This window comes from Sporothrix brasiliensis (genome assembly GCF_000820605.1).
Source record: "Sporothrix brasiliensis 5110 chromosome Unknown Cont16, whole genome shotgun sequence".
Lineage (NCBI taxonomy): Eukaryota > Fungi > Ascomycota > Sordariomycetes > Ophiostomatales > Ophiostomataceae > Sporothrix > Sporothrix brasiliensis.
In genome coordinates this window covers 1,543,299-1,561,932 of record NW_024467135.1, presented here as the reverse complement: position 1 = coordinate 1,561,932, position 18,634 = coordinate 1,543,299, and the positions used below count along the sequence as shown (strand labels likewise).

Sequence of the window (18,634 nt, the reverse complement as noted above, 5' to 3'; positions counted from 1 at the left end):
CGTGCCCTGCCCAGGCGCCCAGGTGGAAAGCGAACATTCACCCCGGTCGGTGGATTTTAGTTATCATCTTAGTCCTCCTCGCAGTCGATGCTCTACGACGGAGCAAGCCTCGCTTGCTTTTTGCCCGGCCTCGTCCCTTCGACTTCGTTCTGTCTTCCCAGCGTCTTTCTCGATCTGCTCCATTCGGCTTGCTGGACTTGAATCCCCCGTTGCCATTGACGTGGAAAACTTCGCCCTCCTCTTCCCACGATTAGCACATAGAAATTGGCACATGGGGGCAAAGATGCAGTGCCAGGTGGGGGTCTCTTTGGCCTTGGGACGCGCTACTGGCCAGGCCCCGCGCGCCATTCGCCTTGCGCGGCCAATTTCCTTCGTTCTTTTACTCGACCATGTCGGTACGGAGCCCTCTCGACGACCTTTCGGCAAACCATTGCGGCCCGCCATTGGTAGACAGACCCCGGTCGAGGCCATGATTTAGCTCCGTTCACGTTTTTTTCTTCTTTGCCGCGACAATTGGAAAAGGCCTTCTTGTATCGGTCTAGCTCCTTATCGGCCTCTTTTTTTATTTTACTTTTTTGTCTTTTATGTTGTCCCCTCCTCTCAACTCCTCGCCGTCTTCTTCATCGCGACAGAAGATTGTCTTCAGCTTGTCCTCAGCAGACTCACTGCGCCCACGTTTGACGTTATCACAGCACAGCGCAATCCACCATTCTCCGCCATCCGTCAAACCCCATGCTCACTGCACCCATTACCGCCACTCTTCGCGCATCTACGGCTACTGCCCCGTCGATGCATTACGCACGCAACTCGACGACGTACGACACGATATCCCGACAGGCTTAGGGCCATAGCGAGCGACTTGAAGGTCTTTGCGCTCGCTGCCCCGGCAGAAAGACTTGCACGAGAGAGAAGAGAGAGATTCGAAGACGAAAATAGCAAAACGAACGAAACGCGATCGTTCTGAAATACATTCCACGTCGCTCGCCCACAGGTAGGTCTTTCTGCCCAGCCAGATGACGTTTTGTGCCTCTCCCTACTGACCTGTTGCAGAATGTCGACGGTTGAGAGCTACAACAAGGCCTTTGAGGCCGGCGCCGACAACAACGGCGTGGTCAACAACAGCACGTCCCCTGTCGAGGCGGATGCCGACCACGACGCCCCGATTGCCGGGCCCGATGTGCCCGTGGCCCAGGACCTGGCCGTCGGCGAGGGTCTCCGGACACTCGAGAACAAGAAGGTGCATTGGTACAGCTACCTGCAGACGTGGGACTTTTGGATCGTGGTGCTCATTGGCCAGGTGCTGTCGCTGTGCATCACGGCCACCAACACGTTCACGAGCTTCCTGTCCAACAACGGCACCAACATCCCGGCCTTCCAGACGCTCTTCAACTACATCCTGCTGCTCATCATCTACGTGCCGCTGACCTTTTACAAAAAGGGCTGGCGCTACGTTGTGCACACGATCTTGATCCGCGACGGGTGGAAGTACTTTATCTTGTCGTTCCTGGACGTCGAGGGCAACTACTTTACCGTGCTGGCCTACGAGTACACGAACATCCTGAGCGCGCAGCTGCTCAACTTCTGGTCCATTGTCTGCGTGGTCATCATCTCGTTTGTGCTGCTGCGCGTGCGCTACCGGCCGTTCCAGATCCTCGGCATCCTGATTGCCTGCGGCGGCATGGGCATCCTGCTGGCGTCGGACCACATCACGGGCTCCAACGGCGGCCCCACCGTCGACAAGCTCAAGGGCGACCTGTTTGGCCTGCTGGGCGCCAGCCTGTACGGCATGAGCAACGTCTTTGAGGAGTGGTTCGTCAGCCGCAAGCCCATGTACGAGGTGCTGGCCTGCCTGGGCTTCTTCGGGGCCTGCATCAACGGCGTCCAGGCCGCCATCTTCGACCGCACCTCCGTCCAGCAGGCCAACTGGACGGGGCCCGTCATTGGCTACCTCGTGGGCTACACGCTCGCGCTGACCATCTTCTACACGCTCGCGCCGCTGATTCTGCGCATGGGCAGCGCCGCCTTCTTTGACATTTCCCTGCTGACGGCCAATTTCTGGGGCGTCATCATTGGCATCCACGTCTTTGGGTACACCATCTACTACCTGTACCCGATTGCCTTTGTGCTCATTCTCCTCGGCCTGGTCGTCTACTTTCTGAGCGGCAGCATGCTCGGCGACGCCAAGAAGCCGTGGCTCGGCGCGAACCAGGAGGACGGCGTGGCCGGCTTCGGCACCGCCAAGCTCAAGGCGCTGAACGCGGCCAAGAAGGCGCACGCCATTGAGCAGGAGGCGGCCGCGGCCCCCGCCGATGCGACACCGCAGGAGGCGTAGAGGAGGCGACGAAGCGAACAAGCCAACAAGCGAATAAGTCGAGACAGGGTCGGGGGGGAACGTAGGCGGCTGATACAGATGCCTGTTGGAGGCGGGTGATTTACTTCGTTTGCTTCTGCAGCATCTGCAGTACCCACGGGCGCAGAAATGCTCCCGAGTACGGCGTGCGACAGAACGCTTTTTCTTATACCAATTTTGATAGAGTAGGATGGTGGTGGGGAGACACAAGCGTGTACTTTGAAGAACCAATGCATTTTACGAGGCATTCTAATTTTGTGCGTCGACTTACTAAGACTGGAAGCCATCACATGTTGCCACACGCTCGTCGATGGAGTCTGTCAACAAGTAACAACAGTACTTTGCTAAGGCCATGCATCATGCGCCACTACGACCTGTCATCTAGGCCGACTACGCTCCGGACTTACACGCCTCTGATGTACTCCTTGAATCATGCGTCGTCCACGTATCGTCCTGCGGCCAGTTTTAGCAAACAAGCACGGAACGCTCTTTACATGTTCTGGAAGCATTTTCGTAGAGTGTGTCGACAAATGGCATGCCCGTCTATCGTTGACGGACCTCCATCAGGCCGGCTCGGCCCAAGTGTCGTGTAAAGGCTCGCTCGGCCAGCCCAAGGTACATGTTTTCCCGGGAAAGGTGCCGTGATGCTCATACTGTGGGTGTTGGCTTATGTGTAAGATATCCAGCGATATCACACAGTAAGTACACAAAGTTCCCATGTGGCCATGACTGTGATCATTCTTGAGGCCACATTCCCTTTCCCTTTCCCTTTCCCTTACCCTTTCCCTTCTTTCTCTCTCTCTTCTTGGCTTGTCAAATTTCTCACTGCTCCGACCTCTTTTCTTCACATTCGTTTCTTTCTCGTTTCCCGTTTCGACACTCAAATCTATCTTTCAACATACACTCTTTACAGAAACAGCCTCATTCAGGCGTCCCCTTGCGCTCAAAATGGAGGATAGTACCCCCATCGTGACAAATAACGACCGAGACAGGTTGGCACGCGCCGGACTCTTTTATGAAGACCCCGACAAGCCGAACATGGTCCGCATCCATGTGCGCTGCCTCAGCGTGGCCAGCAACAAAGAATATGAGAACCGGCCACTTCCACCATCGCCATTCGACCTCCGCTTCACCAACCGAGAACGGGAACGAGATGAAGGCGACTTTGTCCGCATCCCCGCCCAGCTTCACTCGGAGGAAACGCTGGTGTATCTCGGTATTGCACCATTTGTTGCCAAATATATCTACCGTTGCTGGCGCTCGGAACTCATAGGAACGGGAGGGCCAGGACGGCCGCGGCCCAATTTTCTCCCATTTAGTTTGACCCGTCTAACGCACTATCCCGTCGGACCGTGCCAAGACGTCGACGGCCGCCACAGCGACGAGGAGTGGCGCAATTGCCCCCGGTTCTATACTCACACCAGCGAATTCCTGGAGAGCATCATGCACCCGGACCACGCCCGCGTGCGCCGCACCAAGTCGTGCCACCACTGGATCGACGAGACCATCTTGATGCGCTACCGGGCCCTCGAGCATGTCGGGGAAGTGTCCCGGCGTCGTGCCGCGGGGAACTCCATGGGTGGTCTCGGACAGAATTTGGCCCCCCATGGACATCAGAGCGAAGAGGTCCTTCCCCGCGCCCGCCCGGGCTACCACCCGCCGGCGTTTGCCGCCACCACCTGGACGCGCCAGGCCGCGGAAGACCGCATCTGCAGCGAGTCCAGTCGTATGCAGCTCTACATGGCCCGCGACCAGGCGGGCATCACGCGCTATTGGTCCCACAACGGGTTCAGGGGCAACGTGCACGATGTGCGGGGGCTGGCGGAAGAGCCTCTGTCCACACACACCGTCCGCTTCGACAACGAGGACCATCAAAAGAACATGTACTTTTGCTCCGACCACACCGTCGCCGCGGCCGAAGCCGCCTACATGAAGCGCCGCGGCGGCCCCGTCTGCGCGGTGGTCGTCGTCACCCTGTCCATCCCGTGGAGCGACGTGGAGCGTCTGGCGGCCGGCCGCGTCCCCCACGTCACCATGGAATGCCTCGCGTGGACCCATCCGCACTGGAAGCAGCTGCTGTGGTACACCAAGATCGGCCTCGTCACGGCGCCGCACCTGCGCCGGTACCGCGACGCCACCGTCTTGGCCCGCGACATGGCCCGCGGCGGGCCGGACATGTACCGCAGCATGCCCGAATCGGAGCTGCATGCCGAAGCGCTGCTGTACGTGCAGCCCGGCGACAAAGACGACGACGACGACAACAACGACGACGACGACGACGACGACGATGACGACGACGACGACGATGACGACGAAGACGACGACGACCAGGAACAGGGTTTCCTAGGCCCCGTAGAGTTCATCTTTTCGGTGGGCGCCGCCGGGCGGCAGTACTTGGAGAACCACGGCCAGTTCGACGTGGCCGTCGTGGCAGACGCCAACGTGGCGGCCACGCCCACAGTGCGGCCCCGGGCCGGCGGTGTGCGCAGCCAAGACCAGGTCGTCGTCAACACGGACCGTGCTGCGGTTCCACGGCCGGCCGTTCGGGCACCTCATGGGACTGCTCGGCCCCCGGGCCAACTGGACGCCGGCGACGATGCCACATTCGAACCCGACTATCACAGCCTGTCGGGGCTGTAAATGGCACGCTTTCTTGTATTTTGCTGTTTTTTCAGCTCCTTTGTTGTCCCTGTTCAAAAGGGTCTTCGCGGCAATGTGTGGCCAGCGAACCATGCCCGCTACTTCGTTCCTCTACGGGATGAGCTGATGGACTGCCTCGAACAGGCTTGTTGCTGCCATACGTTAGTGTTCGATACCCAATTATAATTGTGAATTATTGACTTTTTTAAAATAGAATTTAAAAAAAAAAAAAGGTGAAATTACAACCTAAAAGGATGTAAAAACTAGGTATAAATTATAGCGAAAACATTAGACGTCTTCAATGCAAATTGTACAGAATATATTTTGACTTATTTTTCACGCCTCATCACTTTCCCAAGTACTGTCCATGGTTTCACCCTCCCAACCGGTTACGGCTCGTAAAAGGGTTGGAATCGAAAGGAAAAGAATAGGCAAAGAAGAGCCGCAATCGGAAAACGTGAGTGACGATGGTGTTGGGGAGTTTGGACAGGCATCGAAACAGTCTGTTTCTGTTCTACTTCATAGGAACGGCACATTTTACTGGCATCACAAGTCTCCGGTTTGATCTGACGTGGGACAATAGTTTTGGGAACAGAAGGAAGACGCGGACGCGGGGAAATACAGCCGAGAACGACATGGGAGGCAAGAATAACGGAAGAACACGGGAAGACGAGCAGGCAGCTGGTCAAGTGCAAAAGAACCGTGTAAGGTGACGGTGCAGCGCAGGTCGTGGTCACTTGTTCGTCTGATAGCTGTGAAGGGACTGCAAAGACGGGTAGCAGAGAGAACTGTAGCAGTATGGTTTCACATTCTAGTAAGGATATGATTTCTTTTTTGTGTTAAATTTATTTTTACCCTTTCCCTCATATATGTCTCTGTTCAGCTTATTTCAGTAAAAATGAACAGCAATCAAAGTACGACATACTGTACGACATACAGCCAGACTCGTCCCTTTGATTCTCGCGTGGGCATGAAAGCGTCTATCTTTAGAGACCAGCCTGCCAGCTTAAAAACATAAGAGATGGTGTGATGGTGTGGGGGTGAAGAGGAGGGGGAACAAGAGGGGCCGAACCCGGTGTTTATTGACGTATCTTGATTAAAAATCGTCAACTGGCGCAGCTGTGAATAGACGTCATGCTCCTTACGATTCTCATGCAGGTTGCATTGTAGAAAATCATACCTATACGTCGTACAATATGCAAATAGACAAACTCCCAATGTCTCGATGTATGTTGACACAAACCTCCAAGCCGTCCCATGCTGTGCAGACCACGTGAAAGACGTGAAAGGGCCGCTCCCGCGGTGGGCCATGCCAGAGACCGGGCCGGGCAGTGCGCGTCTTCCCAAGTGCGGCGGAGAAATTCAACTCTTGCCCCGAGTTTGTGTCGCCTCCCACTCACACACTGCTGCACGCCTTCCAGCCAGCCAGCACATACGATCCTGTCCTCTGCTTCCTGGCATGCGGATGCATGTCCAACTTGTTGGTAAGACATCTTACTGCTTTTGGCGACTGCTTTTGGCGGCCGGCCCGGCTTTGGGCATGCCTTTCCTGTTACGGTAACCCAGGCTGCCAGAAATACAACTCTATCGTTGACAGAGAAGATAACTGCTATACTGCGTCCCAGCCGACGCTTCACCATGTCATGGCATCCACGCAAAGCGTTCGAGGCACCGACACCTCAAATATGCCAACGGCTTCTGGCCACGCTGTCGGCATCCGTCAGGAAGAGATGAATGAAGACGGGACAAATCCAGAGCAATTTTTATAATGCATCATGAGGGTCGGATGGTCCCTACAAGCTTTGGATAGAATACTAAACAAGACATGTCTCGTGGCTATACGAATGTCTACCATGTTTGTTGGTCCAACATGCTGTCGCCCGCTTTACCAAGCGCCTCGCGCGGCTGCCGTCGGTCATATTGTAAGATTATCGTGTGTTTACGTCCAGGCGCGGCTTCCTCACAATCCGCGACGTCTCTCCGCAGCTTGTCAGGAAAGAGCGACAGCGTGCCAAGCACACCAGCAACCCCCGTTATGGGGCCCGCCATGCGACGTTTCTGTTTCTGTTTCTGTTTCTGTTTCTGTGTCTGTTTCTGTTCCTGTTCCTGTTCCCAGTTCCCTGTCCTAGCAGTTTCCTCTTTCCTCTCGTGTCCCACATCTCCGGGCCCGTTTTTCACCTTCCCGACAGTTATGAGACCATCCTGGGAAGGAGCCAATTTTAAAAGGGCTCCGTTTTCGAACTCCTTAATTCTGGTAATTCTACGAATTATAGCGCTTTCGACGGAGGGGAAGACACTCAAACAATAGTTTCTCGCAGGTGTTGAAGATTTGAAGAATCGGATATGATGTCCCATTGCATTTGGCGATCCTGTTTGCGTCTTGTCAACTTCCGCCACCCTGCTTCCTCTACTTTGCCAACAACGTTCTTTGCCAACAACGTTCTTTGCCAACAACGTCCTGTCCGTATCTCGGACGGAGTGATAACAGACATATGACATCTCACATTGGCTCTGACCATGCTCACCAAGGTGCAGCATTCGTCGCTCTCGTACGGCGGTACGCCACCGTATACTCGGCGTACTCAGCAGCCGGTTTAGTGAAATTGCAATGGCAGAAAGGGGCAATCAAACACATCTTACACAGAATCAAAAGTTTATCGAGGAACAGAGTAAAGACGTTTACAAGTAGAATATAAGGTGCGAGTCATCGCAGGTGAATTCAATAACAAAGTCCTGTCCTTGCCTCCCGACGTTGTTCTTTGCTTCTTCTAAAATACTTCCACACGATCTCGAAGCCTTCCATCGCAGACTTCCTACAGAGGCGGCTGCCCCAAATTTGCCTCACTTCTTCCCCGTTTCCATCAAATCCCGTCCACTCAGACACATCCACTTTCCCGATTCTCTCCACCTCCTCATCTTTCTCTCGTCCTCTTCGCAACTCCCCACTTTGTTTTGCTTCCCCGTTGACCCGCTTCTTATTCCCTTTTCCCTCTTCCCTCTTTACAATACGGAGTAAAAAACAAAGGTCAATTACCTCGTAAATTTAAACAAAATAGAACCCATTCTCTGCAAACCGGTCCGGCGCACACTCCAAACCCCAGACGAACGAACCCTATGGCCTGGGAGGACTTGCGGCTGGCAGTGGACGTTCTTTGCCTGGAAGCCGGCTGTACACGATCCAGCGCATTACAGCCTGTACAAAAATATCACAAGAAAGAGCCGGCTGGCTGGGTTGGTGTCTCGCCTCTGGCGGGTCCACGGAAATACGCCAAAAGAGAGCACAGCGCACCGACAATGCTGCCCCACATCTCTCGTTACGCGCTCCTGCTCTTTTCGTCTTGCCACTGTGCGTGTCTTCGTTGGGCAACCCCCCCCCCCCCCCCCAATTTTCGGATGGTCGCGCCTTCCAACAGGCCGTCGCGTTGGCGTTTCCCCTGATCCGCCAGAAAACGGTCACCTAAACGACAACCTGCCAGTCGTGTGCTGTTGCTGGAAGACCCAAAAAGACGCCAAACGGAGGGCGGTTTCGTGAGAATAGTGAGGGACTTACTCGGTAATTCTTGGCTTAGACTCTTTTTTATGTTTAATTGGTTTTTGGCACATTTCCAATTCCCCTATTTCGGGGCATTTTGTCCCATCTGTTGTTTCCCACTCCCGTCCGCCTCCATTGCTCCTTCTCTCTGTTGCGCTTCGTTTTGCTCCACGTTCCTTCCATTTCTGCCTCGGTCGTTGTATGCTGTCGACGGACTCTGTTGTCTCTTCCCACCCCCTTTTTTGGATTTGCTCATCTCGTGTTTGCATTCTCTCACTTTCACACACTCTCGAGTGTTTCTCGCCAACATCGCTTGTGCACCGTTCGCGACCCCATCCCGCGTTCGCTACAGGTGCTTCAATCGCGCCGCACACCCCTGCTCGCTCACTTTTCGACGGTCCCCCTCGCTAGTTCTAACCGGCACAGGGACCCCCCCCCCCAAATTCGGTCGTCATCTCGAACAAAAACGGGTCGACACTATTCCCTCGTGCGAAATTACTCGTACTCCCGTCTTGGTTTTAGGGACCAAAATTTAATACAGAAAAGAAAAAAAAGAGAACGGGGCAGCGTTTCTTGTGGCTGCTTAGAATTAAAGAAACAGACGGGAAAAGTTCCAAGGAAAACGTGACCTCGACTCTCGTTTCCTCCCTTTGACTTTTGCTCGTGGAAGCCTTCTCCTTCTTATTTTCTCGGAACGATCGACTCTTGACGACTCGACTCTTACTTGTCGCCTCCTTTTCTCGACTTTTGGCTCGTCTCTTTCTTTTGTGTGTGCGTGCAGTTGTTTTCTTTCCTTCTCTTTCTCGCCCTTTACTCTGTCGTCCCTCGCCGACGGTTGACGGTTTGTGCTTTGTTGGGTACGTCTTCTTGCATCGCCTGTTTTCTGCTATTGTGTGTCTCTCCTTTTCCCGAGTCGGGTCCTCCCTTCTGTTTCCTTTGCGCCTCACTTCGCTCGTCTCGTCCCTCTGCCCCCCATTGCCCTCCCTCCCTTTCCTTCTTTCGGTATTTTCTAAGTCGTCAGCGGGCGACCACGCCACACCATCCCTTCGACAAGATATCGACTGCCGCAATTCGAACGTTGTCGCCTCCTTTTTTGTCCTCGGCCCCATTTCAACGACCGCTTACGGTTCGAACCGTTGCTGGCCAACTGGACGACACCTTCCGGCAGCTGCTGAGGCCTCGACAACGGGCTCATTACACGACCTTTTTCTTTTCTCCACGAATCTACTCTCCATCGTCTGAGTATATCCCCTTTTTTACCCCGTGTGGCAGTTCCCGCTGCGGCGCCAGCCGTCTCCTTGCGCGAACAGCAAAAAACCGCATACGTACGCTCTGAAATATCGACTTCTGCCAGCAGCGCCCGCCGCGCACATGTGTGTAGACACGTACGCCCCCCTCTTCGCGGTCGACCTGTCCTGCCTCATCTGTCTACCTCGCTCTCCCTCGCCTGTACAGCTTGCGCCAAGCGCTTTTCTTCCATTTTCCCCGCCTCATTCGCGGCCCTGTTTCCCATACCAAACCCAAAAAAGGTCACCTTCATGGCCACATTCGTGGTCGCAAACCTACCTATCGTACCTATCTGCACACCGTCCTAAGATCTCCCAATGCAGTTTGTCCTACACAAAAAAAAAGGACAAAGGAAATGTTGAGCGCAGCTGTGCTGCAATCCCTCTCGTCTAACACAGGTTTCGTCCATTGGTCGAGACCGTAGCATCTTTTTTGCTGCAGTACTTTTTATGTCTTAGTGGACCTTTTTTTCTACCGGTTATCAAGAATCTCGATTTCCATCCATCAAGCACCTTTTTGCCCCTAACCTTGTCGGACTGGCCAACTCGCCACGCCTTGCAACTCTGTACTATTTTCCGGCGCCAATTTTTTTTTCTCGGGAATAGCTTTCGTCTTTTTCATTGCAAATGGCCGCGAATCAGTTTTGTTAACATAGCTCCAAACTTCGCAGACAGACTACTTTTTCCTGCCGCATTCACTACGTGGGCATCTGACGCTGCAAAGCGACACAACACGACACGACACCGTTGAACTTCCTTACTTCTTCGAATCTTTCCCTTCCTCTTGTTAACGAGCCGGTTAGCGAAGGTCTCCGTGGGTCGGCCTAGACCCTCCCCTTCTCCGTCCCGCTGCAACGCCCGTCCCGGTTTTATTCGCACCGTTTATACACACTACAAATCATGTCCTATTACGAGGGCTCCCGGCCATGGCCTGCCGTTGGCCAGAGCGCATGGAACGACCTGGACATTGACAGCCAGACTGTCCGCTCCGGTGCTAGCTCCACTGTCCCGAGCCAGGCACCTCCGCCACCGGCGCAGGGTCAGGAGGGCCTTCCGTTTTACCATCAGCTCGAGGGTATGTCGGGCCAAAACCAACACACCGAGATTTTGTATTGCGATGTTGCAGCAGTTGGATACGGGAGACAAGTGACTGACTGGTAATATAGAAGTGGATCGTGCCATTGACAACTTGGTTAAGAGTGGCAAGATGTTTGGGGTGCCTGGTCGACGTGAGTGGAATTCTCCCCCCATTGGCCCTGCTAGGAAGCACCCGGGCTCTGGTGAGTTCTTGAACACCTCTTGCCCGGGAGCTCGGCTATTCTGCCCCGGTTCACTGTCCTTCACCGTTCGTTGATGGCTCCGTTCGCCGATGCTCGTCGACTTGCACTGTTTATTGCAGGTTCCCGATGGGACATTCTTTCGGCCCTTTTCGCCTGACCACTAACAATCATCTTTCCTCTATACAGATGGCCGCCAGGGACACATGAACTCGCGCCCTCACTCGATGGCCGAGTTTGGCGACGCTCGTGGCGCGCACCAGTCGAACCTCCAGAACTTCTACGCGAACCAGAGACACCAGTCGTCCCGCGGCTCAAACGAGGCCGAGCAGGTCATCCAGGCTAAGCGCCGCATGGCTGCCCAGCGTGAGCGCGAGCTTCGGAACTACCACCAGGAGCAGCAATACAACCGAAGTAGGCCTTCCCCTTCCGTCTAACTTCAACACACATGCACACAGAACACAACAAAAGCAACACCCAAGACACAACCGACACAAGACACAAAAGCCCTGCAGCCTGTCGATTTGCCGTCCCTTCCACTTCATCGTTCCCTCCTACCAGTACACCGTTTTGGTTATATTCTACATCGTCACGTCGCGCATTTTATTTCGTTTTGCAATTATATGGCACAGGGGACAGCAAAAACACATATTCCAGGGTCATGACATAGAACGGGAAAGAGCCTTGCTACATTTCGGTCAAAAAAGGCAGTCATTTTACTTTACACGGCCGCGAGGAGCTGGGCATCACTTCACATGGGGCGGAGAAAAGGGGAACCAAGAAGAAAGCGATGTTTTTCCTTGTCAAATGCAACACACCTTTCATATTTTGTAGTCACCGCAAGTGCCGTTATCCTATTTGCTCTTTTCCCCCCGCTCCTCTCTAATCCGGAACTTTGGGCTGTGTCGTTTTTGTCTTTCCATTCTTCTTTTCGGCCCCCATGACCATTCAACCTCGCCACCCCATCGCCACGGTGTTTGAAATCGAATTTATACGACTAACATAGTTACCATTTTAGACTCCGCTGCTATGCTCGCTGATCTCTCGTCGTTTGGCAACAAGCCCGACCGCACCCTTAGCCCCGGCAGCAGTATGTCTGAGACCGAACGCCGCGAACTGATTGCCCGCCAGCGCAGCGCGCTGTACGGAGAGGGTTCCTTTGCTGAGACCGGCGGCTACATTGATGAGACGGGCACCCCGCGCCCCGGTGTCCCCGGTCCGCTCCATGGCCCTCCTGGCTCGCAGCGTGGCCCGTCGCCGCTCGCCTACGAGTACGGCCGTGCTCAGCCGCCGGGCACCGCCGCTGAAGCCTCAGCCTCCAAGGACGGCGTCACGACCGCTTCGCCCTCGATCGGTGCCACCCCGCGATCTCGCGCCAACAGCAGCACAGCCAGCCCGCAGCCGAACATGGGTGGAAACGACCCGCAGCAGCAGCAGGCATCGCAGGCCAGCCGCACCAACACCTCGTCGCCTGGCACCTCGCCCATCAACGGCAAGCCCGGCTCTGGCGCCAACCAGGGCAGCGCAGTTGCGCCCATCGGCACCCGCCCGTCCGGCAGTGCGAGCTCGTCCGCCGCTAACACGTCGCTTAACAAGCGCGCGACGACGCCCCTTGCGTCTCCCCAGTCCCACAGCGGCGGCTTCCCGGCGCCCGGCTCCAACAGTGACAACGCGCCCGCCAGCGGCACGTCGTCTAACCCGGCGGCCACCACACCGGATGGCTCTATGGGTGTGTCCGGCTGGGGCAGCCGCGGCGGCAGCGTTTGGGGTAACAGCGGCAAGCCTGGCATGGGTGTCCAAGCTAGCGTCTGGGGTTAAGTGTTGCATGCTTTTGTTGGCTTGTTCAACTTTCTTTTCGGTTGTCGAACGATGTTTCATTATTCCCTTTCATTGCGGTTTTCAACACACACGAGGCGTCCCCCCCCTCCTTTTCCAGTTACCTAAACGGCATTTCTTTTGCTCAAGAACGGATTTAGAGCTTTAGGTTTTATTTTACAACAGCCCCCTTTTGTCTGTCGGCGCAGTTTGACTTTTTTTGGGGGGCCCGGTCGTTTCTTGGTGGCTTTTCATTATCTCTGGTGGTTTCCAGGCTGCTCTGTTTTACTTTTGCTTTTGTTTCATCTTCATTGTTTTTTTCTACGTCACAAAGGAGCAACGAGGGCAATATTTTATCGGAAGGTGGTTGGATTTTACATTTTCTTATTGTTCATTGTTGCCATGGGTTCTCTCGCGAGTGGTATTTTTTTTTATTGGGGACTTTGAATTTTTTTTTCCCTCTTGGAATGAGTTGCTTTGGGTTGTTCTTTATCATTTATACTTTAGCTCTTATCCCCAGGAAGGCCTTGCAAGTAATATTGGATGTTGCGGTTGTTCCCTTCTCTTGTCTTTGAGTTTTGTTGGTTTTGAGGCCATCGGGTTTTGCTTCTTCTTTTGTTGTCTTTGGATGTATTGGGGACGGTATATTTTAAAAACGGAACAAAACGGAATGCGGAGAAACATTCAACAAGGCGTCAAAACAACGAAGCGAAAGCAAGGATCAATACAAAACGACGTGAGACGATGTTATACGAAGCGTATGAGGTTCAGGGCATGGATAAAAGGTAACGGACGGCGCAACTGAGTGGCACCATTGGAATTTTCTACTAGGCTGATGGCACAGGCGGCCCTGGGATTCACGTGGGCGAGCTGGTGGTCTTTGGCCAATATGTTGTTGCCTTTGTTAATGCTTGTTGACTTCACAAGGGGTTGTGGTTCCACTGTTGCTTTCTTGGTCTTGGTCTGCTTGGTGTCTTACAATCTTCCGGTAAACTTTCCATGTCTACTCTCGTTAATATTTGGGCGTTTGAATAATGGCTTGGGAACCTGGTTTCATTGTCAATACAACCACATCACAGTCCTGGGAACAGATATCAAACTCGGACCTCGATTTTACAAAGCCTCACGCTTCACAGCTTTATTTCGCGGTTGAATAGCAAAGTACACAACAAGCGCCAAAGAACTCCAAACGACCCAGATATCAAAAAAAAACAGACGGGAACAGCAGACACCGTCTCGAATATTAAAAAGCAAGCACGCACCCCATCATCGTACACGGCTATCCGATTCATTACAGGCCCAGCGACGCAATGGCCTGGTCCAGATCCAGAACGTCGTCTGCTCGCAGTGCCTTTTGGCCAAACATGACGATGCCCCGGCTGTTGACGGCAAAGGCGCCGGCCTGCTGCCACTTGTTGCCCATGATGGTGGCAGGACCGTCCGACACGGCGTCTACCACACCCGAGCCGCCGGTCCCTGCCAATGGCGGCGGCGCTGCTTCGCTTGCACCGCCGTTCTTCTTGTCGGCACCAGCGCCAGCACCAGCACCAGCTCCAGCTCCAGCTCCGCCACCCTTGCCTGGCTGCCGCTTTTCCATGTAACCTGCCACTGTCTGGCCGAGCCACCCGGTCTCCTTCCAGCCCTGGATCTGTGTGCTCGGGTTCAGCACGTACCATACCGACCCCAGTCCGAGACCCCACGCGGCGTAGACAGCACGGTCCTCGTCGATGACAATCTGCACATTCCAGGCGCCGCCCAGAAGGTCAAGCCACTTTTGCGTGGCGGCAAAGGACGAGTGCGAGACGGCGATGCAGGTCAGCTGGCCGGCGTAGCGGTTGGCCAGCGTGCGCAGGTTGAGGAATGTTTTCTGGGCGACTGCAACGAGTCACGACGATTAGCGGATACAGTGGTACAACGGCGACTCGGGCCACTTACAAGCACACCCCACACAGCGGAGAAACACCACCACGACGGGCTTGGCACCGCCGCCGACCGTCAGCTTCCGGTCACGGTCCAGCGGCGCGGCGTCGCCCTTTTTCGGGCATGCGGTGGCCACCGGGATGGGTGCCGGCGGCGGCGTCAGCCACGGCTGCACGGTCAGCGGCAGCGCCTTGACGGTCATCCATGCGGGCCACTGTTTGCCGCCGCCGGAGCCGCCGCCTCGGCCATTGCCGTCCAGGTCGTCGTCGTCAAGGCCGGGTACCGTGCCTGGCGGCAGCGGGCCTGTGCGCGTCTTCTTGAGCTTGTTGGCGCCCGCCTTGGCGTCGTTGTCTGCGGCGCCGCCGCCGCCGCTCATGTCCGGCAGGGACAAGTTGAATGTGTCGCTGGAGATGCCCATCTTCTTCATGGCCAGCTTTGTGGTCAGTGAGGAGAACATGTTGGGCGGTGTATGCGCCGTACGTTGGACGCTAGGAGATGCTTGGCTTCGTCGATTCGTCGATTCGTTGTTTCGTCGTTGTTGGATTCTTTTTCACACGGGTGGAATGAATAGAAATGAGGGAAACAGGCTTCTTTTATGACATCGGCAAACGTTTACAAAGCACAGGCGCCGTCGCGTCTTCCCCCTCCTGACCCGTGCAAAGATGAAACACAGAAACAATGGGCATCGTGATCTTGCACAAGGGCTGGACAGCAAGAAAAGGACGAGAGAAACGAGAAACCTCCTTGTCAGTGCGCTGTTGGGGTCTTTGCCCGCACAAAAACACGAAACCAAAATCTTGACACAACAAGTGTCGCAGCGTCTCAGCATGGAGACTCGCACCCATCCCGTCGCATCGGGAGCGGCGTCAGGGGTCGCCAAGCTTTCGTTTCCTCTTTCGACAGAGAAGATCAGAGCTCAAAGAATGACAATCGACAGGGCAATCAGAAGTCAAGGTCAGCACTCATCCTATTTTCCACTTTCTGTTTTCTCTTCAGTCTAGCTATCGTCTATCGCACTAATCGCTCAGTCGCCTTTATCGTGTGAGTAGTATTTGATGAAGATCATTTCGCGGCAGATGTACCCCAGAAACGGGGGGTGTAACTGTCACAAGGGTGCGCAGTGCTGATTGGCCAACTTTGCGAGTCCTGGGTCTGGGGACGCAGGTAGAGTGTGCGTCGCTCTGCTGTCCAGTATCCAGATGTGTGAAGGAAGTGCCTGTCGCTCTCGTTCGATTTTCTCACGCAGAGCATGTCTGGTATTTTCTTACCATTTGTCAGAATTACTCTCCACTTACCCGGATGCCTGGTTTTCGCAAACGCCACACCGTTCTCCGTTTGTATCCTACTCATCAGATGAACACACACGTACGTAGTATGGACCCCGTTTTGCGTCAGCCGCTGGCATTCGAGCCCGAGAAATATGCCATCTAGCTTCAAACGGACCAAATAATGTAACCATTGTGGGAAAACAAACACCGCAACATGCATCATAGAGTGCCATTTCTTCCTATAAATAGACAGTAGAATGTAGGCGTGCTTGCTTGCCCGGAACAAGGCGTCAACAGAGACGTCGCTCTCTAGAGGACGGAATGGCGGGCCACGGGCGGGTGGCCCGGCTTGTGCAGTCTATATGAGCTCTATGAAAGCCTACCCAGGTAATTGCGTCGTAATACTCTGTATGTCGTAAATAGCCTGCCAATGCAAATAGATGATTTCGGATTTCAGTCTAGAATCGACAGCCGTGAAGACTATGCACGCACATAGTCCCAAGGCACAGCTTCTTGGGCGACGTGATGCCGCGGTTGAATAGCCTGTGCTGTATTGCAGACGTTAAAGCTGATAAAGCTAAGTTACAAAGAAATCGTACCGATGCCATTATAAACGCTACATACACAGTACACATTGTTCATATATACCGATCAGTCTGGCGGCATGGACTACAGTTTCCAGAAAGAAAAGTCAAATATACAGATGCCCTTGCATGAAGCTATAGAAACTTGGCTTTGGGAACGAGTCAGCGGAACGGCCGTTGAACCACATGTCACCACCCGCCAGCTTCACACTCAGACACTGGCAATAAGCTTTCTCGCAGCCACGTCGATCGAGAGAAACGCAGGGGACAGGGGCTGGTTGTGTGTGGTTAGCGGTAGTGGCTTTTTTGTGTTTCCCTTGCGTGTGGCTGCCGATCATCAAAAGCTTGGCTTTGGTCCCCTGGATGGCAACTGCAGTTGGAACCAACAGTTGTATATCTGTTGTTTTCTTTTCCTTTCCCGCCAGACTGGGCATTGCCAAAGCAAGGAAAAAGCAAACACCCATAGGAGGAACGTATGTCTAATAAACCGCTTGACATATACATTTATCAAAAAGGAGACAGAAAAAAGGAAGTAAATTGGTTGTCATGATCATGTTGAAGGATCACGACATTGGCTGATATATACAATCTTAAGACGCCACTGGTATCTTACATAAACATGCAGGATACTCACACAAGACGGCATCGATGCTCGACTGCACATAACGCTTCGTCTTGTCAACAAGCGCAACCGATCGCGACGACAGAAGGCTCAGCCTTCTCTCACAGCGTCACCTCGAGCACCAGACTCCGAGGAGATGTAGATAAACACCGCAACGGTATTGCCGTCTCGTCCCGCCGCTTTTACGTTGCCTCGTGTGCTCCCAGCAAGAGATGATGACATAGGCAGATTTACGATAAAGCGCACGCAGAGTGAGAGTACGACGCACCACGTACAGCGTACAGCGTACAGCGTACAGCGTACAGCGTACAGCGTCCACGTACCCTTTTGGGTGTTTTGAGTCTCTGCAAGATTGCGATAATATGTGACCGGTTGGCCGATGGCTGTGCAAGGGGAATGGGACGCGGCAATCTAGACGAAGGATGGAAGAGAGCAGAGAGAACCAAGTCCATATCTGCAGTGAGATGCTGCCCGCCTAGGGGACTGCTGACCGAAAGGAACGTGGCAAAGGACTGGCCAAGACAAAAAGACGGCGAGGCGGTGCACGGCACAGTAAAGTGAACTCACCGGGGATGCAATTGGGCAGGAGAATAAGATTCAAGATGAAAAAGGTAAAAGGTAAAAGATGATGACGGGGTTCTCTAGTTATGCCGTCTACCACAATTTGTCAAATGAAGGCTGAGCGCGGTTCGTAAGCGTGGGCACGTCACAGGTGCACGTCGTTCTCCTTTGGACTTGCAGCGGCTCAGCATCAACCTTTTCAGAGGAAGGATTTCCTGTTCCTGGAATACGCATACATTCGAAGAATCCACTCACTTTTTCTAGTTCCTTTGCTAGGTCTTCCTGTCTCGATGTTTCTTTAGTCCTCATAATTCCTCTCTTCCTTTATCATTTGCTCCAATCTGCAGAACGCATTGGGCGGTTGCCGCGTCGTTTGCCTTCGGAGAGGGCGCAGAGTGACATATTGTCGAGAGGATCTGCCCAGAATTTATGTGTAAATTATGCTGCGATCTGCTCTTTGCTTCTGGCTGCCAAGGCAAATCTCCCGTCAACAGTTGTTGGACCTAGGGTTTCCCGCAGTTGGCTTTCCAATGAAGCAAAACCAGTGGTCGGGACGTTGTACGTCGCATGCAGGGACCGAGCCTGCACCGAACGGACTGCTCCGTGCTCCGTGCGTAGGGAGCAGCTCCCGAACGTCAAGAAACTCCATATCCCTGTGGAGATGGCCCCCTGGCCTCCCCACCCCCAGCTCTGTCAACGCCAATACACAGTACAACTACATGTGTCTCTTTGACTCTGGTCTTGGTATTGTCTTTGGCTGGAAAATGGTATTGGATTAT

General features: G+C 53.9%; 5 protein-coding genes across 5 annotated transcripts; 4 read left to right on the top strand and 1 right to left on the bottom strand.

Moving 5' to 3' along the window:
* Positions 1 to 1,051: 1,051 nt before the first annotated feature.
* Positions 1,052 to 2,332, top strand: SPBR_04275 (solute carrier family 35, member F1/2; the record flags this gene model as incomplete). Its single annotated transcript, XM_040762558.1, has 1 exon — positions 1,052 to 2,332. The coding sequence occupies one exon, from the start codon at positions 1,052 to 1,054 to the stop codon at positions 2,330 to 2,332; it is 1,281 nt and encodes a 426-aa protein (XP_040621733.1).
* Positions 2,333 to 3,298: 966 nt separating this feature from the next.
* SPBR_04189 (uncharacterized protein) lies at positions 3,299 to 4,990 on the top strand (the record flags this gene model as incomplete). Its single annotated transcript, XM_040762472.1, has 1 exon — positions 3,299 to 4,990. The coding sequence occupies one exon, from the start codon at positions 3,299 to 3,301 to the stop codon at positions 4,988 to 4,990; it is 1,692 nt and encodes a 563-aa protein (XP_040621732.1).
* Positions 4,991 to 10,708: 5,718 nt separating this feature from the next.
* On the top strand, positions 10,709 to 11,522 carry SPBR_04409 (uncharacterized protein; the record flags this gene model as incomplete). The annotated part of the gene is made up of 3 exons (XM_040762692.1): positions 10,709 to 10,883; positions 10,975 to 11,088; positions 11,275 to 11,522. The coding sequence occupies 3 exons, from the start codon at positions 10,709 to 10,711 to the stop codon at positions 11,520 to 11,522; spliced, it is 537 nt and encodes a 178-aa protein (XP_040621731.1).
* Positions 11,523 to 12,114: 592 nt separating this feature from the next.
* SPBR_04417 (uncharacterized protein) lies at positions 12,115 to 12,903 on the top strand (the record flags this gene model as incomplete). The annotated part of the gene is made up of 1 exon (XM_040762700.1): positions 12,115 to 12,903. The coding sequence occupies one exon, from the start codon at positions 12,115 to 12,117 to the stop codon at positions 12,901 to 12,903; it is 789 nt and encodes a 262-aa protein (XP_040621730.1).
* A 1,288-nt stretch (positions 12,904 to 14,191) lies between these two features.
* SPBR_04319 (uncharacterized protein) lies at positions 14,192 to 15,277 on the bottom strand (the record flags this gene model as incomplete). The annotated part of the gene is made up of 2 exons (XM_040762602.1): positions 14,192 to 14,775; positions 14,836 to 15,277. 2 exons carry the CDS (start codon positions 15,275 to 15,277, stop codon positions 14,192 to 14,194), a joined length of 1,026 nt encoding a protein of 341 aa, XP_040621729.1.
* Positions 15,278 to 18,634: the final 3,357 nt, after the last annotated feature.